At 41.9% G+C, this 21,526-nt stretch overlaps 1 protein-coding gene across 1 annotated transcript in view; it reads left to right on the top strand.

Moving 5' to 3' along the window:
* Nucleotides 1-16,157: 16,157 nt before the first annotated feature.
* LOC124787696 (protein cueball) overlaps nucleotides 16,158-21,526 on the top strand; it is a 155,802-nt gene continuing 150,433 nt past the window's right edge. Inside the window, exon 1 of the mRNA XM_047254525.1 lies at nucleotides 16,158-16,320. Within this exon, the coding sequence (XP_047110481.1) occupies nucleotides 16,260-16,320 (61 nt within the window). The 5' untranslated portion in view covers nucleotides 16,158-16,259. The remainder of the gene's footprint in view (nucleotides 16,321-21,526) is intronic.

Here is a 21,526-nt window from a genome sequence, read left to right as displayed (position 1 = left end):
GTGAATCCGCAGAAGAGGCAAAGCCGGCTGCTTTCTTGCCATACTTCGGGGAAACGAGCAACAAAAAAAATGTTCAAATGTGTGTGAAATCTTATGGGACTTAACTGCTACGGTCATCAGTCCCTAAGCTTACACACTACTTAACCTAAATTACCCTAAGGACAAACACACACACCCATGCCCAAGGGAGGACTTGAACCTTCGCCGGGACCAGCCGCACAGTCCATGACTGCAGCGCCCAAGACCGCTCGGCTAATCCCGCGCGGCCAACGAGCAACAAGTTAGGAAGTATGCTGCAGAGATATGGACTGACACCAGTGTTCCAGTCCGTACCCAAGATACGAGATATGCTGCGCCCTGTTGAAGACGACACTGCTCTTTGTGTGCCCGGAGTGTATGGTGTCCCTTGAGAACGCAGCTGCACGTATGTACGGCAATACGCACAGTTGCGGAGCGTTGAACCGAGCACAAGCGACATATTAAACAAAAGGAGCTTTACAAGTGGCCTACAGCTGAGCGCTACCTGGAATGAGGACACAATATACAATTTGAAAAGGCGAGAGTCGGCTCGTGCACCGAAATATTGAGATTCCGTTATAAAAGAGGCGGCATGGATTAAAATAAACAGTATAAATTTTAACAGAGACCAGGGTACACACTTGGTAGGGCGTGGGGGCGGGATTCGGGTATCGAAAGAGAGCAAAAAAGGGTGCTTGAAGCCTGTAAGGTGGCCGGAGCAGCAGTTTCAAACGTGGCGCCGGCTCCTCGCGCCTCTTGACGTCACTGGGTCCCGCAGCGAACCGGAGCTGCTGTGAAGTGTCCAACTCATCTCCCACGCACGCGTCGATCCGGGCTTCTTTAATTGGTGCCAGGTGCTGCAATAGAACCTATGTAAGTGGTTTTTACTCCTGAAGACGGTGGCAGAGATAGACATCGAAAGATCGACATTTTTATTGGAAATGACGCGGCTTGAAAACCGAGAAGATTTTATGCTGTTTCTCTATTAGCCGTAATATAAAATGGCTTTCAGATGAATATGTTGCAGAAAACTTCAGCAAAACGATGAGTACTATTTTACTTACGTGAAAGTAATCTTGTTGAATAAAAATCCAGAATTTACTTAAATCTCGTTCTTAGTACTTAAGTTTTAAGGTTTCATTGTTCTTCAGGTCTGCCATCCCTCCTCTTCAACAAGCTGAAGTTCACAATTACCGGAAAACGCAAAAGGATTTCTCATCCAGTCACAGCGTTTTACATTTAGTGTTTTAGAGGATCAATCAAACCTCTCTTTCAATTTCACTAAGTGGTCTTGAATCAATGGTTGTATTTTGTTTCTAATGCATGTTTAGAAATGGAAACATTTCAAAATGGCTTTCTCTTGTTTATCTCAACCGTACAGCGACTTTACCTCTTAAGGTTGCAGATTTGTCTGTGAGAGTGATGGGATTTGTACCCTTAGGCTGTAGACTACACAAAAAGAATTGGTTTGTACGACAGGTACAGCTTTATATATATATATCAGCTTCATGACGAAGGGCCAATCATTTCGCTAATCGTCATAGTTATTGTGCTATTTCGCATATAAGTAGTCTAAAGGTATTTCGCATATAAGTGACACACTCCCTGAAATTCGAAATGTTTATAATGAAGAATAGGGATCGCTATTAATTTGCGTTTCATGTATATTAAACCATATATTGCTGCGTATGAAATTTAAGTAGCATACTGAATTTTTCTTTAGACTTGGGAGGAGGCCTCTACCACCAAAACTGATGTTATGCAACCTATTCACCTGCGATCACGAGCGCTGGCGATAAGGTTACAATTAAATACTCATCGCAGCCATCATATGTCACAAACTGTTTGAGATATCGAAACGAGATTTTCACAAATGATAGCACGCAAAGAGAAGAGCATTTTGGCGTATGCTAAACAAGCGAAACATTCTTATCTGCTGTGATATATGATTAACTGCAGACTACTGCAATGGAATTATGTAATTTTTTATATGTCATCGATAGCCGGTGAAATGTGAATTAGAGTGACTTTGCATCAAGATAAGTGAAGAAATTACATTTTTATATTTATACCGAGAATTTCCTTTTTCATAAGCTTTTTGACCAGATTTGTCCTCAGTTTTTCTTTTAATGAACCACTATTTCAGTATTGTATCAAAATTGCAACTGCATTAGAATGCTGGCGCGGTGACATTGTATAAACTCCGCTTTGTTTTGCCAAAAGAAGCAAATTTTAACATGGCAACCAGAGGAATGCAGGCGATACTTGAAATTCGCACCGATCGAGGTGATGCAGTGGTTAGCACACTGGACTCGTGTTCGGGAAAACGACGGTTCAAACGCGCGTCCAACAATCCAGACACAGGTTTTCCGTGATTTCCCTAAATCATTCTAGGCAGATGCCCGAATGGTTCCTTTGAAAGGACACGGCCGATTTCCTTCCCCAGTCTTCCCACAATCCGAGCTTGTGATCTGACCTTGATGTCGACGGGACGTTAAGCCTAATCTTCCTCCATTCCTTCCTTCGCTCCTTGAAATTCGCAGCTAATGAATAAGCGCTTTTCGGGTAACAGCAAGTTTTAATTACTACAAGTATAGTAAAGGTTGGACCAACGGCCACGTCGAAAGATTTAGACAACTATACCGTGAAATAGGCTACCTTGTTTGTGAAAACTGACACATGAACTTTACTCAAACAAGAATATAAGACATGGTCGACACATGTCTAAACGGTGTTCCAACTGTGTACCAAAGTGTTATAAAAATTAACAACAATTCCATCGAGGGAACACCTACTAAACATGCTAACAGATGACGTTTCCACACGTGAGCGAAAATCGGACATGATATTTCGTAAGTAACATCAACATATTTTGTAACTAATTGCTTTTTGGATGCAAAAAGCAAGCCTTATTAAAATAAAAACGATAGGCATTTGGTGACAAACATAAACATTATGTTTTAGATGCAGAGACAGTTCAAAACTACGTTCAGTATATACAGAAATAATCTCCAAAAATTGTAATCTAGTGCAAGAAACATAAAAGGAGCCAGGGGGACGAATTGTATAAATCAACACTGTAATGAGCGCCAATAAAATGTTGATTGTACTATCTTCATTATTGTAAGTTACAATATGTGATCAAAAGTATCCGGACATCTGGCTGAAAATGACACAAGTTCGTGGCGCCCTCCATCGGTAATGCTGAAATTCGGTGTGGTGTTGACCCACCCTTAGCCTTGATGACGGCTTCCATTCTCGCAGGCATACGTTCAATCAAGTGCTGGAAGGTTTCTTGGGGAACAACAGCCCATTCTTCATGGAGTACTGCACTGAGGAGAGGTATCGATGTCGGTCGGCGAGGCCTAGCACGAAGTCGGCGTTCTAAGGATTCAGGTCAGGACTCTGTGCAGGCCAGTCCATTACAGGGATGTTATTGTTGTGTAACCACTCCGCCACAGGCCGTGCATTATAAACAGTTTCTCGATCGTGTTGAAAGATGCAGTCGCCATCCCCGAATTGCTCTTAAACAATGGGAAGCAATAAGGTGCTTAAAACATCAATGTAGGTCTGTGCTGTGATAGAGCCACGCAGAACAACAGGGGGTGCAAGCCCTCTCCATGAAAAACACGACCACACCATAAAGCCACCGCCTCCGAATTTTACTGTTGGCACTACACACGCTGGCAGATAACGTTCACCGGGCATTCTCCATACCCACACCCTGCCATCGGATCGCCATATTGTGCTCCGTGATTCGTCACGCCACACAACGTTTTCCCACTGTTCAATCGTCCAATGTTTACGCTCCTTGCACCAAGCGAGGCGTCGTTTGGCATTTACCAGCGTGAGGTGTGGCTAATGAGCAGCCGCTCGACCATGAAATTCAAGTTTTCTCGCCTCCTGCCTGTCATACTACTTGCAGTGGATCCTGATGCAGTTTGGAATTCCTGTGTGATGGTCTGGATAGATCCAGAATGAAATTTTCACTCTGGAGTGGAGTGTGCGCTGATATGAAACTTCCCGTCAGATTAAAACTGTGTGCCGGACCGAGACTCGAACTCGGGACCTCTGCCTTTCGCAGGCAAGTGCTCTACCGTCTGAGCTACGCAAGAACGACTCACGCCACCTCCTCACAGCTTTGGAAGGTAGAAAACGAGGTACTGGCGGAAGTAAAGCAGTGAGGACGGGGCGGGAGTTGTGCTTGGGTAGTTCAGACGGTAGAGTACTTGCCTGCGAAAGGCAAAGTTCCCGAGTTCGAGTCTCGGCCAGGCACACAGTTTTAATCTGCCAGGAAGGTTGGACAGATGTCTGCCTACTACACATTACGACCAACTATTGGCGGTCTCTGCGAGTCAACAGACGAGGTCGGCCTGTACGCTTTTGTGTCCCTTCACGTTTCCACTTCACTTCGGAAACAATGGACCTAGATATGTTTAGGAGTGTGGAAACGTCGCGTACAGACGAATGACGAATGATTCAAGTGACACCCGATGACCTGACCACATTCGAAGCCCGTGAGTTCCGCGGAGTGCCCCATTCAGCTCTCTCACGATGTCTAATGTCTACTTAGGTCGATGATGTGGAGTACCTGGCAGTAGGTGGCAGCACAATGCACCTCATATGAAAAACGTATGTTTTTGGAGGTGTCCGGATACTTTTGATCACATAGTGTATTACCCAACTGTGTTATGTCCATTACTATACAGATATTTATGAATTACTTTAGGACCTACTTTACAAAGGCCGAAAAAGGGAAGACAGCACAATTTTGTTCCTAGCATCGTCATACTTTGTCTCGGAGATGTTCTACACTACATAAAATGCCTAAGAATCACCGCACTGTACAACGTGCTTTCCGTGAGACACAGTCGCAACTCCTGAAATCCGTCGCCCGTGGCCTCTGGCCTGTCGAGCATGCACGGCAGCACTGGGTCCGCGGAAAGCCGCTCATCTGCGTCTCACACACGAACGGACCTTGCCTGCTGGCAGATCGGAGAGCTAGATCCGAAGGGCGAATACTGTACGTTACAGCACAACGACGAGCCTCAGATCGATCAAATGGTTCAAATGGCTCTGAGCACTATGGGACTTAACATCTGAGGTCATCAGTCGCCTAGAACTTAAAACTACTTAAACCTAAGTAACCTAAGGGCATCACACACATCAATGCCCGAGGCAGGATTCGAATCTGCGACCGTAGCAGTCGCGCGTTTCCGGACTGAAGCGCCTAGAACCGGTCGTCCACCGCGGCCGCCTCAGATCGATCACTCAGATATATCCACAGAGTTGACCTGCGGTTCTTGCCGGTGGCGGAAACACTCTCGTGTGTGGCCAGCTAATGGTTTTTGCTACGAGCGCTTCTCTATGTAGAAAGCAGAGCGGAATAATTAAGTTTTCGTTTCGTTGTTCCTTTTCCAAGGGAATTTGCTTTGCGTCACATTCGTACTCAGGGCAAAACATTAGCACAGCAAACTGGAATGGTGGCTTTCTCTGCAGCTAAAAGAGGTAACATATTTTTTTGCAATAATTTCAACTACAAGATAACTAGCTTCTTGGGCCTTAAATTTCTTAGTAAACAAAGTGCTGATTCTTCTGCCTTAGATATTCTTTGAAATTGTCAAAACGTTTTCCTTGTATATGTTTGTGTGTGGTAAAATATGCCACACCAGTTTATTCGGTATCATGCCTGCAGTGAAAAGTTTTTCTCCACATATCACACACACACTCCCGGTTGGACACCTTTCACCTCAACAAAACGTGAACCCTATTTTTAAGTATTCTTAATTATATAACCTCACTTTTGTGGTCTTGCTGCTGTGGCAAGAAACAAAGAGAAGTTGGAGACTAACAACTTGATTGTTTTTCTGTATCTACTGAAGTTTCAGACACATTGTTTGACTGTAGCTCGGCATTTGATGTTTCATAAATTGCCAAATTTCTCTTTCTGACAATAAACATTGATTTCTAATGACTTCTGAAAATTATGTCATTTTGAAAGGAGTGAAATTATGACACAGATGACGAAAGAAACAAAGAAACAGACTGAAGGAAAAGTACACAAACTCCCACTATTGCCTCTCGAGGAGCTTGTTAAGGCATGGACCGATAGAAAGACAATATACCGCAGAAGAAGAGAGACACATAATGCCTTAATTGGAAGTTACATGGACAAAATAGTGGGATTCAACATACGATCACTCGCTTAATATTTGATCTGAGGTTAAACTGAACGAAGGATGTTTTGTATTATTTCATCATAAATGTTTCATTTTTTGCTAACTAGTTTTCGAGACATTCTATCTGGAAGATTAAAAAATTAGCCTACGAGTTTAGCATAATTTTAAACTTCGGTTGTAACTCAGTTAAGTCTGTCTTCTGATTCTCCACAACTACTTGCCTTTAATACAACTAGAAATATATATGTACCATATAAATATTAGTTCTAAAATCCGAAGACAGAGAGAGAGAGAGAGAGAGAGAGAGAGAGAGAGAGAGAAGAAAGAGAGAGGGAAAATGAGAATGAGACAGAGAAAGAAAGAAAAAGAGAGAGAGAGAGCGACAGACAGAGAAATTCCCTTTAAAAAGTAACTGATTCAGAACAATTCTGCCACACAGTTTTCTGTTGAGTATTATGCATCCTAATATATATATCGGAATAAAAATCATTTACCTTGGGAATTAAGAATTACTGTAGTCTTAATCAACAATTACTGTCTTTGTAATACGTTTACAATCATCAGATGAACAACACCTACACGTAGTTGTGCAGCACAAGTCATCCTTCACGCACTTGAATTTTCCTCCGCAACGTTGAATGCAGCCGCTTGAAATCAGTAGTAATATCTTGTCTAAAGCTGGTGGTGTTTCATATGAATTGGAGAGAGGAATGAGAGTGATTCCCTCCAACCCAAGATTCTGGGGCCCAAGCTGTTTCTCAACCATAGTTGGACTTGTAGATGCACTGATCAGCCAGAACATTGTGACCAGCCACCTAATAGCTTGTGTGTCCACCTCTGGCACGGATGGCAGCGGCGACACGTCGTGTCATGTAAGGAGTGAAGGTTTGGTTGGCCCCTGGAGGGAGATGGTCCCACATCTGCACACATAAGTTACCCAATTTCCTTAAATTCCGGAGAGAGGCCGATGAGCTCGGACACCACCTTCAGTCGCATCCCAGATGTATTCGATCGAGTTCACACCTGACGAGCTGGGTAGCCAGCACATCAATTATAAATCGCCACTATAGTTCTCGAATCACTCCATCACGTTCCTGGCCTTGTGACATGGTGCATTATCTTGTTGAAAAAATTGCACTGCCGTCGTAAAACATGACCGCTATGAAGGGGCGCGCCTTGCACGAGCTCCACTGGACCCTTGGAGGCCCACGTGAATGTTCCCCAGAGTATAATGGAGGCGCTGCCGGCTTGTCTCTGCCCTGCAGCACAGTTGTCAAGGAGCTGTTCCCCCGTAACACGACGGATTCGCGCCCTCCCGTCGGCATGATGAAGGAGGTATCGGGATTTATCAGACCATGCAACTCTGTGCCACTGCGTCAACTGCCGATGGTCACGTGCCCGTTTCAGTCGTAGTTATCGATGCCGTGGTGTTAGCATGGCACATGCATGGGTCGTCGGCTGCGGAGACCCACCGTTAGGAGTGTTCTGTGCAGCGTGTTCAGCATTAAAGTCTAATTTTAGTTCCGCCACAGTTCGCTGCCTTTCCTGTTTTATCAGTCTGCCCAGTCTATGACGTCCGAAATCTGTAATGAGGTGTGGCCGCCCAAACCCACGACGTCGGGACGTGGTTTCACCACATGTTGAAGACACTCTCCAGAGCACTCCTCGAACACTTAATAAGTCGTGCAGTTTCTGAAATGGGCTTGCCGAGCCTCCGGACCATCACAATCTGCCCTCGATCAAACTCAGATAGATTGCGCGCCTTCCCTATTCTACACACGGACAACACTCTCACTGATACTATGTACATGCACCGTGCGTGTGTCTGACTAGCAGTCATTCCTCGCCAGGTGACGCTGCTGTCGCCTGGACAGGAGCAGAATCGTACTGCGTCAGTAGTAGGTGGCAAACGAGACTGTACGACAGTATTGCTTGCTGCCCCACAGGCACATCAAAACATTTTCATCAACAGGACGCTTTCTTTTTTTTGTAGAGAAATGCACTTTTTCCAGCTTCTGAAATGGCCTCATTGAACATCCCTGGGATATTATGAAGATGCGGAGATGGGTACAATAGTTGGAAAGCCTGCAACTTCCCGTTGCCAAATACGAGTGAAGTGCTATCGCAGGCACTGATTCCTTGCAGTCGTGGACGAGTGAGGATTTACGTACATCTTTAGAGTTCTAACGCTACGTTCTGAAGCTGCTTTTACCTTCCTTCATCAAGACAGCATCGCTTGTGTGAAACTCATCTTGCCCTTTTCTCACGTGATGTCCTGCGAACCATGGATGAATGGCAACAGAGAAATTCATATTTCTAGATTCCCGAAAAGCGTTGGAAACTGTGCCCCACTGCAGACTGTTAACGAAGATACGAGCATAAGAAATAAGTTCCCAGGTATGTGAGTGGCTCTCTTTTCTAAAGCAGTAGAACCCAGCACGATGTCCTCGGCGGTAAGTCTTCATCTGAGACGAATTTATTGTCAGGAATGTCACAGAGAAGTGTGATGGGACTGCTCTTATTCTCTAGATAAATAAATGATCTGGGGTGACCAGCAGTCTGTGGCTGTTTGCTGATGACGCTGTGGTGTACGAGACGATGTCGTCGTTGAGTATCTGTAAGTTGATACAAGATGACTTAGACAAAATTTCTAGTTGTTGTAAAGAATGGGAGCTTGCTCTAAATGTTGAAAAATTTAGTTTAATGCAGATGAGTAGGAACAATAAAACCTTAATGTTCGAATATAGTATTAGCAGCGTGCTGCTTGACGATTAAATATCTAGGAGGAACGTTGCAAAGCGATAAATGGAACGACATGGAAGGCTTGAAGCAGGGAAGGCGAATGGTCAATTTTAGGAAAGTGTAGCTCATGTGTAAATGATATCGCATATAGGAACTAGTGTGACCTATTCTTGAGTACTGCTCGAGTGTTTGGGATTCGCACCAGGTCGGGTTGGAGGAACTCATAGAAGCAATTCACAGGCGCGCTGTTAGATATGTTACCGGTGGGTTTAAACACGAGATGCTTCGGAAACTCAAATGGGAATCTCTGAAGGCAAGGCGACCTTCTTTTCGGGTAATACTATTGATGAAATTTAGAAAATCGGCATCTGAAGCTGACTGCACAACGGTTTTGCTGCCGCCAACGTACATTTCGCGTAAGGACCATGAAGATAAGGTAAGATAAATTAGGATTCGTACGTAGACATATAGACGGTCGTTTTTCCCTCACTCTGTTTGCTAGTGGAACAGGAAATGACTAGTAGCCACGCACCATACGATGGTTTGCGGATTATGTATGTGGATGTGAATGTAGATAATGTCTTTGTCGTCTGGAGCAAGAGCTACGTAACACGAGAGGATCACCGTCTTGAATAACAATGACAGCTTGCCGGTACAATTTTGAGGCACCTATTGCTTTTCCAACAGCGTCAAAATTGACATCATCGTCCACAATATTTGTTTCAGTGCCAAAACAGCCTCCTTCTTGTACAAATTATGTAACAAATTTTCTTTATAGTTGAGATTATAAGAAAGACACTCTGAGATTCAATACATTTTGTCTAGTCAATAACGGCAATTTCTCGTGATGTCCGCTTCCTCGATTGCCTATGATTTTCAACAGGCTTTGTATTCAAAGAAGTTTGTAAATATCCGCCAGATACAACTTCAACATTTTGTAATTAGAGTTCTACAAACGAACAATATTGTGCAAAAAGTTGGAAAGACGGAATGAATTTACTTTTGGCGGGAGTGAAAAGGGGGGACATGCCCTCCCCTATGCCTGAAGGGAGGGGGCGAACTCTTGTGGCGGAGGGGGGGGGGGGGGGCTCACTTTTCTGTTTCTTACTACTACAGGAAGTAGTGAAAGCAGCAGACGATCAAGTAGGTAAAAAGACGAGGGCTAATAGAAATCCTTGAGTAACAGAAGAAATATTGATTTTAATTGATGAAAGGAGAAAATTAAAAAATGCAGTAAATGAAGCAGGCAAAAAGGAATACAAACGTCTCAAAAATGAGATCGACAGGAAGTGCAAAATGGCTAAGCAGGGATGGCTAGAGGACAAATGTAAGGATGTAGAGGCTTGTCTCACTAGGGGTAAGATAGATACTGCCTACAGGAAAATTAAAGAGACCTTTGGAGAGAAGAGAACCACTTGTATGAATATCAAGAGCTCAGATGGCAACCCAGTTCTAAGCAAAGAAGGGAAGGCAGAAAGGTGGAAGGAGTACATAGAGGGTCTATACAAGGGCGATGTACTTAGGACAATATTATGGAAATGGAAGAGGATGTAGATGAAAATGAAATGGGAGATAAAATACTACGTGAAGAGTTTGACAGAGCACTGAAAGACCTGAGCCGAAACAAGGCCCTGGGAGTAGACAACATTCCATTGGAACTACTGATGGCCTTGGGAGAGCCAGTCCTGACAAAACTCTACCATCTGGTGAGCAAGATGTATGAGACAGGTGAAATACCCTCAGACTTCAAGAAGAATATAATAATTCCAATCCCAAAGAAAGTAGGTGTTAGCAGATGTGGAAATTACCGAACTATCAGTTTAATAAGTCACAGCTGCAAAATACTAACGCGAATTCTTTACAGACGAATGGAAAAACTGGTAGAAGCGGACCTCGGAGAAGATCAGTTTGGATTCCGTAGAAATGTTGGAACACGTGAGGCAATACTAACCTTACGACTTATCTTAGAAGAAAGATTAAGAAAAGGCAAACCTACGTTTATAGCATTTGTAGACTTAGAGAAAGCTTTTGACAATGTTGACTGGAATACTCTCTTTCACATTCTAAAGGTGGCAGGGGTAAAATACAGGGAGCGAAAGGCTATTTACAATTTGTACAGAAACCAGATGGCAGTTATAAGAGTCGAGGGGCATGAAAGGGAAGCAGTGGTTGGGAAAGGAGTGAGACAGGGTTGTAGCCTCTCCCCGATGTTATTCAATCTGTATATTGAGCAAGCAGTAAAGGAAACAAAAGAAAAATTCGGAGTAGGTATTAAAATTCATGGAGAAGAAATAAAAACTTTGAGGTTCGCCGATGACATTGTAATTCTGTCAGAGACAGCAAAGGACTTGGAAGAGCAGTTGAACGGAATGGACAGTGTCTTGAAAGGAGGATATAAGATGAACATCATCAAAAGCAAAACGAGGATAATGGAATGTAGTCAAATTAAATCGGGTGATGCTGAGGGAATTAGATTAGGAAATGAGACACTTAAAGTAGTAAAGGAGTTTTGCTATTTAGGGAGTAAAATAACTGATGAAGGTCGAAGTAGAGAGGATATAAAATGTAGACTGGCAATGGCAAGGAAATCGTTTCTGAAGAAGAGGAATTTGTTAACATCGAGTATAGATTTAAGTGTCAGGAAGTCGTTTCTGAAAGTATTTGTATGGAGTGTAGCCATGTATGGAAGTGAAACATGGACGATAACTAGTATGGACAAGAAGAGAATAGAAGCTTTCGAAATGTGGTGCTACAGAAGAATGCTGAAGATAAGGTGGGTAGATCACATAACTAATGAGGAGGTATTGAATAGGATTGGGGAGAAGAGAAGTTTGTGGCGCAACTTGACTAGAAGAAGGGATCGGTTGGTAGGACATGTTTTGAGGCATCAAGGGATCACACATTTAGCATTGGAGGGCAGCGTGGAGGGTAAAAATCGTAGAGGGAGACCAAGAGATGAATACACTAAGCAGATTCAGAAGGATGTAGGTTGCAGTAGGTACTGGGAGATGAAGAATCTTGCACAGGATAGAGTAGCATGGAGAGCTGCATCAAACCAGTCTCAGGACTGAAGACCACAACAACGACAACAAACTACTACATCCCGTATGAGTCTGAAATGCAAGGATCAAAACTGTAACTTGTTATTTCTTATTTCATTCATAAAGTCAAACGCTACAGTATTTTGCTGAATAATACGATCTTACTTCTTGTAGACATCTGGGCGTACTAATAACCTACGGTACCTTTACTCTGTAATGAAGTTGTCAACAATTCATCGTAGTTTAAAAAAACCGCTACGTTTCATCAATTCGAAAAGGACAAATGGGCTACATTGTCTGTTACTTTATCTTGGAATAGTGAGACATACATAAAGCACACAGCCTTAAAAATCGTCAATTCATCTCATAAACGAGGAAAATAAATTTAAATTTGTAAAAAATCGGAACGAAGATATCACATTCCGTCTTATATGAAAGTTTATTAGACGGGATGACGAAGTCGTTGAACTAATATGTTGGAACTTTAAATACATTTTCCTCACGTGTCAGATAAATGGTCGATTTTTAAGGCTGTTTACTTCATGTATTTCTTCGCTATCCCAAGATTAAGTAATAGAAAACGTAGCTTAGTTTTCATTTTCGTACTGATGAAAAGTAGGGTTTTTCATTAATAAACTTTCAGATGAAACTTAAGTTAATCATAATCATGGCATAAATAAGCCTAAGGCATGTGCGCGAGTGTATTTTTAGTTTGGGATAATTGCGTTACCACGCATATCTATGTTCCGCAATGCATTCGCCACAAATATAATTTTTGACGATTACAAAGTACAGTATGCATTTGCAACCAGTTACTGACTAAAATAAATAGAGCGTAAGCTTATTATTGCTATTTACGCGTTTGGGGAACCTAACGACGAAAATCAATTATTCTTTACTCTTTTACGTTGTCATTACCTGCAGACCTTTACTGTTATATGCAAGATATGCACTGGCCGACCATAAATATGGAACGACGTTAATCTGCCATTCTTGGCTGACCATTTGCACCTCAAAGTGATGATAAATCAGTTTTGCAGAGTTCTCGAATCTTGCATTGTTTAAAAGCTTGAAAATAAATTTATTCTCCAAAAAAAAGAGAGGAAACATGTAGTAAGCTTTTTATAGATCCACAATTGCTCCCTGTAAATCTAGACTAAATTTCGGATTATGAAATCGTGCAATTATTTGTATTTCTGGATGAAGAAAGACAATTTTCTGATGATCTGAAAAACGATTCCCCCACCCCCACCAAAAAATGCCAAGTATATTAAAAAACTGCTATATCCCATCAGTCTGTCCCCTATTACAAAAACAGTACCGGTGTGCTAACAAGCGAGTAATCCAACCGATAACCTGCCTATGGGCGGATTATGAGTTTGCACTTACGAAATCGTGCAATTATTTGTATTTCTGAATGAAGAAATACAATTTTCTGATGATCTGAAAAACGATTCCCCCACCCCCACCAAAAAATGCCAAATATATCAAAAAACTGCTATATCCCATCAGTCTGTCCCCTATTACAAAAACAGTACCGGTGTGCTAACAAGCGAGTAATCCAACCGGTAACCTGCCTATGGGCGGATTATGAGTTTGCACTTATTGGTAAAAGATATGTTCAGTCAACAAATTTACCTGAAAGAGAAACATCCGCTATTTTGGCTGCAGCTATGCGTGAATGCCGTAACCACAGCGACGGTATGTCATCCTAAAAGTAGAAGTTGCCTACCGGTACAACAAAAATTTGTTCAGTCACTATTGCAATTTGATGAAATGTCGGTGTTAACATCGTCTGCAATCAATAATAGCTATGAACAGTGTAGTTATTAAATAACTATGACGCATTAATTTTCTTCTAGCGAGCTGATCCGTGATTAAAATCCAAGTACTATCATATTTATGACAACTGATACCGCTTAAAAGGCTCCAACGCTCCATTTCATGACATACGAATACTTGTCATGCCTTAATCTGCCTTATTCTCCTTTGTGTCATGTAGAGATATTACGCAAAGAATAAAGATATGAGTCTCACTCTCCCGTATCGTTTAGACTACAAATAGAAGGACAGAATATGTTTAAAAATCCTTTTTTGGTAGATATGTGCACTGTAGTACAGAATCTTCATTAACAATAATTCTTTTTATAATTGTTTTCAGTTGTCAACTGCAAATCTTCACCGAAAAATGTCAGATAATAATCTAACGACGTAGCTCTGTATTGGATTACGACAAATTAAAACGCAATAAATAATGGGAAAGTGCAGAGGGATTTCATTGCTAGCTTCGCAAGTAACGGGTATCTGAGGTTTATGAACCAGCAGATGCGCAAAGGAGACCAACTCTGCAAATAATCATTGCAGGCACGTAGAAAATATGATTACATACTCGGTGTGGAGTCTAGTAAGCGCAAAAGCCGCGCTAACATCGATAGCCCAAAAAATTACGGCACACACTCTGACTCTAGTGCGCCTTACCGCCAGCAGAGGCCAGGCACGTCAGCATATGAGAGACATCTGGCGGTACGCACCGAAAAGTCTTCAAGGAATAATCTGGCGGCAAATTAAAAACTGGGTTCGTCTGAAATGGCATCAACATGATGCTTACGATATTAAACGCTGGTAATTATGAAACAGAAAATAATTCCACATATGGGTTGTATAACATACTTAATGTTTCAAATAACTTAAGTAGCATTTTCGTCAAATTAAAAAAAAACAGCTCATCAAAAACGTATGTTTATTGAGAGTTTCTCGTCGTATAGTTATAAATACTACAGCATGCAACATTATTAAGAAACTTAGTAAGTCACTTACCATTTGTGAATCGTTTCATCCGTCTTCCTCGTTCTGGTAACTCCAGGATGATTCTTCGGTCTTTTCTGCAGCTGAACGCCATACGGGATGGAATGGGATCGTTACTAAAGTAACCACCCGCTTTCATGATCCAGTTATGGACGTGTTTTACGCGTCCACGAGGAATGCTAAATTCGCAACTTCGAGTATTCGTCTTCGGTGATGAACGGTACGTGACGACACTCGTAAAGCAGTGGTCTATGAACGAAAATTCGAAAATCATGCAGCCTATACCCCTTCTTTTCCATCCGCTGAGCAAGCAACGTAGAAAACAAAAACGCTTCCACAAGAGAAGCATTTTTTATTAATAACTTGACGCAGAATCACGCCCACTGTTACCTGAAATGTCGGCTGTCAACCTTGCGCATTAGTAGGACCGCAAAGTAAAACGATGTAAAGAAGTGTGCTTGGCAATAAAATATTCAGTACAAAACAATTACATCTTGTATCTTCTGCAACATATTAGCTCTTATTATTTACCGTTCCCAACAAAAATGTCAATAAAAACACGACCTTAACCTCAACGCACGTCAAAACAACAGGTGCCATACTTATTTTGAAGGGCAGTTTAAATTGCTGCAACAGAGGTTGCGCCGTAGAAATGGCAAATCACAATTAAGAAAGTGTTATAGATAATCATACCTCTCGAACAGCGGTGGACAGAGTAACATACACAAATACAAGTCCATGTAAATAATAATCACTAACAACAAACACTACCAAAACGTGGGCGCTATCGATTATTCAAACATGTATTTGCAGGGTGACCACCATTCAGTAACTAAAAGCAGCTGCCTAGTATTTCGGGTTAGGACGCGCGGTTCGTACATCATTTCATATGGACCTTCTAAGGTACATTCTATGATTTCACATCTATAACTGTTTTACATGTGTTCAGATGATGTACACTAAATAGCAGTAAAATAACTATCGCTAAGAAACATGATTTTTCCCTTCAAATTCTGATACTATCATTAAATAAAATGTTTGAAGATTGCCCATTTTGTAGATAGTAGTGACTATGAATACTTGTAGAATCCAAGTCGACTTTCCTTTTGATCAATACTTACTAAATTTCCTTTAGGACTAAAATTAAACGTAATTTTTACGGTATAGATTTAGATGCTCCTCATTGATTTCATTCTTCCTAGTTGAGGTAGTGCGCTGTTTTCCTTTAAAATACGAATAGTCATTCTCGACGAATCAATTTCTTTCCTGCGCACCTTGCGGCGGCACGGTTGCCATCTAGCGGCCAGATGCAGACCTACTTATACTACTACTGCGGTGCGCTCTCCTCAAAGCTCACAGCGTCTGTATGCTTCTCTGCGTGTTGTAGTATCTTTGGCTCGTCTGCGCAGTCGCGTGTGTTGGTAGGGGAATTTGCCGCTCAGCAACGTGCCGGAACAGCAGACAGCACTCAAAAATGAAGAAAATACTAGTATTTCTGACTGTGATTCTTGTGTCTGAGAGGTCCGATTGTTGGGGTAAGCTAAGAACAATTATTTTTTGTTGTATAATGGTCTGTTTTCTTTTTCTTCATTAATAAACACGGAGTAATGTAGAAAGTGTGTTCTGCCATCGCAGTTCTTGCCGTCGTCACGTAGGCCCAATGACTCCGATAAATTATGTAACTGAGCACACGCTGCTTGTCATCGCCGGCCGGCAATTAAGTTGTAAAACACAGATTGAATAATCAGTATTTGTGCAGCCTGACAAAAATAATTTTTGTAATCATAATTCATTTTATAGGAATAAAATCTTGCATACGAAGTAACACATCGCATCGTTCGGGAAGATTCATAGTGTGCCGGACGATTTGGCCTACATTATAACGGTTAAATGTTGGGGAAATTAGGTAATCTCCACGAACCAACGCTCTGTTATTTATAAATGAATTGGGACGTACTGTAAATCCTCAAGTGACATTTTCGTGTTAATTTTTTTCTTCTAAATCTTAACTCTAGCGGACAATAGTACCTTGATTCCGTTTGTACGTAACTGTTGTAGTATATTAATTCACTCAGTAAATTAAAAGAACTATATTCGTTACTGCAGGTGCAATGAAAAAATTGCACTGTTATTTCACTTCTGGAACAGGGCAGTAATGTGCTGGTTTGCCCATAATGTAACCTTGGATAAACTTCCTTTTTGTAGTAAATACATGTAGCAGTTATGGCTTCGTTGTACATGTGCTGCCTCATACAGTGCATATGACATATCTTAATTCAATTTTCAGAAATAACAGCTCAAGTTAACCATTGGCGCACGTTCGCATACCTTCAGCTCTTCACTATATTTCTAGAAATGATCGTGGTTACAGTGTAAATGGTTGATACGTGTACAACAGTGTTTGAAATTGAAACAATTCTGACTTAACAAATACGGGGATAATCTTTTAATACTTACCTAGACTGCATACTGTGTATGCATGTGTAAATAGTAACAGCTCTTTACTCGTCAACTCGACAACTTTTGAATCTATTTATTTGGCTAAAACTTTTGCTCCTGTGCCTATAAATAACCCATGAATGTCTGATCTCTCAAATTTTTATTAACATATTATTTATCCTACATGTGCGTGATTTCAGCGGAAATGGATGGTTGACATTCACATAAAACGACATTCTTCAATAAGTATTTGCAAGCGCACCTGTTGATTCATTTCCTTCCGCAAACGAGGTTTGCAGTTCATGGGTAGTAGCGGAATTGTCATTGTAGTTGTAGTTTCTTTGTAAAAATCGAATTTCTCACATTCTTGCTATTGTTTGTTTTTAGATTGTTTTCCGTGTTCCGTGAGGATGCAACTTAGTTATAATAGCGATAACAGTTTAATCCCCTTCTTGATTAGTTTTCAAGCTATGTCATCCATCAAAACCCTCAATTCCGATACATTTCATGTAGTTTCCCTTGCAAGGTTACATGTTTAGAGTGAACTACTTTGCACTCTTTATTTAATCATCGCGTTGTTAAACACGTTGGAATTTTTTTTATTTCATTCGGACGGGATCCTCTAGCGACTGTAGTTCTGCCATGTGAATAGTTTTTTAACTTAAACTGAATTTATTTGCCATTATAGTAAACAAAACACATCTCTTCAGTGCCCTCGAATGGTTTTATACATGAACAACGATAAGGGAGTCAGCAGTTGGAAAAACTGCGATGACTGCTTAAGTAATAGGATCGTAGACCTTTTTGAAGCGTTACGCACAGCTACCCATTTTCATCCCATTGCATTTCTCTCTCAAATCAACAGTACCTGGAACTCCTGTTATTTTCAGAAGCAATGAAACCTTCAAAAGCCATATTTTTGTATATTGCATAAACCACAGCAGGTTACCTGGCAGTGGGCGCTTCAGCTGTACACTGGGTCTTCTCTTCTGAGCGCAAAATGATCATGGAAATAATGTATCCTGTAATTAACTGTCTCCGAAGTTTATAAATTGACTTACTCGGAGTGGCCACTTATTTTTTTTTTCTTGGGGAAAGGTCTTTGGGTACGGGTTTTCACCACTTCTGCTTCTCCATCTTCAGGGAAAGAGTATCTGCAGCCCACACCCCCCGCCCCCCTTCCCATTCCCCGCAGTAATGCCAAATATTTTGTAGAAGCGTTTTATAAACCACGTCTTTCTTTTGTGAATTGTAATTTCCCACTATCACTCTTCCATTTACGTTACTCACGACTACATCTTTATGATTAAGGAGCTACTATTACATACACTGATAACCGATGTAGTGTCTACACACCTTTTTTTACTTCCTTCATGGGGTGCACATTGATATTTTTGTTTACAGTAAGATAGGTGTTGGAAAAATTGTTTCTGGAGTTAAACTTTTGGGGCAGGGGAGGATGCTTAATGGTTTACAGTTTAAGAAGCAACGTTTTGCGACTTCGCCGTGTTCCTTAGATCGAGGCCATATCGGCTTGTATTTGGAGCGATCGTGGTCTTTCTTCCCAAATTGCAATTTCCTGTCGTTTCACCATTTTTTGTTCCCTGCGGCGTTTCTGCCTCGTCTCGAAGGAATGAGTGGAAGAGACTCACTCCGTTCCTTCTCAACCTCAGTTTCGTAACAACAAATACCCATTTGCGGCGATCTCTCAACCGACGATGCATTGAAAACTAACAACAAAAACAAATACCACGGACAGCAAGAGTAAACGTCAATGTGTGGTACTTGCTCGTAGAGTCATGTTGCGGCTGCTGCTGCGATCGAACTGCGCTTTCACTGTTGCTTCGCTTTCACGAGATTTCCGTTCCCTGACTGGGGAATTGGCAAAATCACCTGGCATATCTTAAAACATCTCCTTTACGATCGGGCTCCCCCTAGAGGCGGAACATAACGATAGTGAAGACGCATTTTAACGCCTTCCATCCATGCTTCTAGCCACGGGGCGTCTGTGACTACGATGATTACATGTTCATTATATACTGAAGACCACACATGACTTGACCCAGACAAAAGAAAAAACATACTTGGGTCTACGGCGAGGTTCGAATAGGTGTCTCTCAAGCCTGTCTAAAAAGAAAATTAGCCCTCTGTAACGGCAAATCACTCGATTATCAGAATTAGAGACCACAGGATCGTCAGAAGAAATCTACTAGTATTAAACATAGACCTTAATTTGAGGGAGAAATTTCTGAGTACGTTTGGAGCACAGCGTTATATGGTAGTCAATCGTGGACTGTGGGAAAATTGCAAAACGAAGAGGATTGAAGCGTGTGTTTTCCACAAAGTCGAAGAGGAATGCATGGAACACACTGACAAGAATAATGCACAAAATAATAGGAAATGTGTTAAATGAGATCGGAGAGTAACATTCATCTTACGACAGGCAGCTGTAGAGGGTAAAATGTAGGGTATATATATCCAACAAATAATTGCGGACGTTGAGTCGTAAGTGCCACTCAGAGATGAAGCAGTTGGCACCGGACAGGAATCCGCGGCGGACGGCATAATACTCGGCAGAATACTGGTGACACAAAAGAGCAAAAAAAGTATGCGGAGTTCTGCGTGCGGGCGATAAAAGTGAAGCATTAGCAGGTTTTGGCAACAGTTGGTCTTTGAAGCAGTTTTTTTCTTCTCGTCGGTTATCAGGACCAGTGGAAAACATAGTGTAGTGCACGTTCTCGATTTTTCTGATGCGCTAATTTAACTCAGCGTCTTCTCAAACAGCTGGACATGGAGTTGCTCCGATGCATTCTCTCACATCGTCCACAGTGACAGCTCCGCGATTTGCCACTTCATTGTTCAGCACGATTTCGCGGGCGTACACGAGGGCCCTTCGGAGATAAAAAAAAAATTATGGACCGAAGATTGTTTCTTGCGTATGTGAGAAGAGGAAATTACACCTCGGCTATAATATAGATGAAGTTGTTTGATTTCCGTTTGATAATAAAAGTAGAAAACGTTAAACGTGTTTGCATTTTGTTGATTACTAACAAGTCGAAAGAATACTGATCTCATTCTAAACTATGAAATCTGTGAGAGGGTTTTTCAGATTGTTAGCGATAGTTACGAAGTTCTCTGCAACTACTGAAGCGCGTTAGTGAAGTACAGCCATCTCTATTCCGTGTGAATCCTGTTGTGTCTGCATCAATAATCTGCGAGCCAACTGACGGAATGTGGCGGGGAGTGCTTCTGGAACTATTATCTGTGTCTCCCTTTCCTGCTACATTAGCGTGTGGCTAATGGAAAAAATGATTCTTAGTAAGCTTCTGTGTTAGCTCTAATTTGTCGGATTTTTTAGTTGTGGTTATTTCACGAGATACATGTGGGAGTAAGTAATATGTTGCACGACTCTTGCTGGAAAGTACTCTCTCGGAATTTCAACAGCAACACTCCGTGATGCACAACGCCTCTTCGTAGCCACTGCCACTGCCAGTGGAGTTTGTTGAACATCTGTGACACTCTCGCGCGGTCTAAACAATTCTCTCTCTCTCTCTCTCTCTCTCTCTCTCTCTCTCTCTCTCTCTCTCTCTCTTTCTGTGTGTGTGTGTGTGTGTGTGTGTGTGTGTGTGTGTGTGTGTGTGTGTGTGTGTGTCAACCCTGCCTGGTAAGGGTCCCTTTTAACATGCAAGTGCTGATAATCGTATAAGAAACAAGAAATGTCTACAATAACAATCGTCACATGAGATGTATTCGCAGTTGCGAATATGGACAGCCATCAGCTCTGTCATGGAATGACAGTGAAAATTTGTGCCGGACCAGGACTCGAACCCGAATTTCGCGTTTATCGCGAGAGGTCGCCTTACCATTAGGCTATCCGAGCACGCTTCACGGCCAGATCCGGAACATCCATATGTCGTCAACCATTTGTCTGCGTCTCCAGTCATGCATCCGTTATGTATATTCCCGTACAGGGAAGACATTTTAATTGAAAGTCGTTTGTCTGCTTTCGGCGGATAAATACGATATTGCAATGCAGGCACTGCAGTATCGTATATTACGATCTGTTTTTCACGGATAATGTACTAGCATCTAATGCTACTTCTACAGTTTATAAATCCTTTCCACCATGCATCACCGTTTACGAAAGTTGGTGCCGAAAGCGATTCTGAACGCACTCATGCTATCGATCTCTGCTCCCACTCCTCTTCAAGTACACCGTTTGCGTACTTCCCTTGAGCATTTCAAGAGATGTACAGATATTTCCACTCTGACAAGAGACCTGGAATTAATCATCTCTTCGAG

The sequence above is a fragment of the Schistocerca piceifrons genome, chromosome 3 (assembly GCF_021461385.2).
Source record: "Schistocerca piceifrons isolate TAMUIC-IGC-003096 chromosome 3, iqSchPice1.1, whole genome shotgun sequence".
In the NCBI taxonomy this organism is placed as follows: domain Eukaryota; kingdom Metazoa; phylum Arthropoda; class Insecta; order Orthoptera; family Acrididae; genus Schistocerca; species Schistocerca piceifrons.
This window is presented reverse-complemented; position numbering and strand designations above follow the sequence as displayed.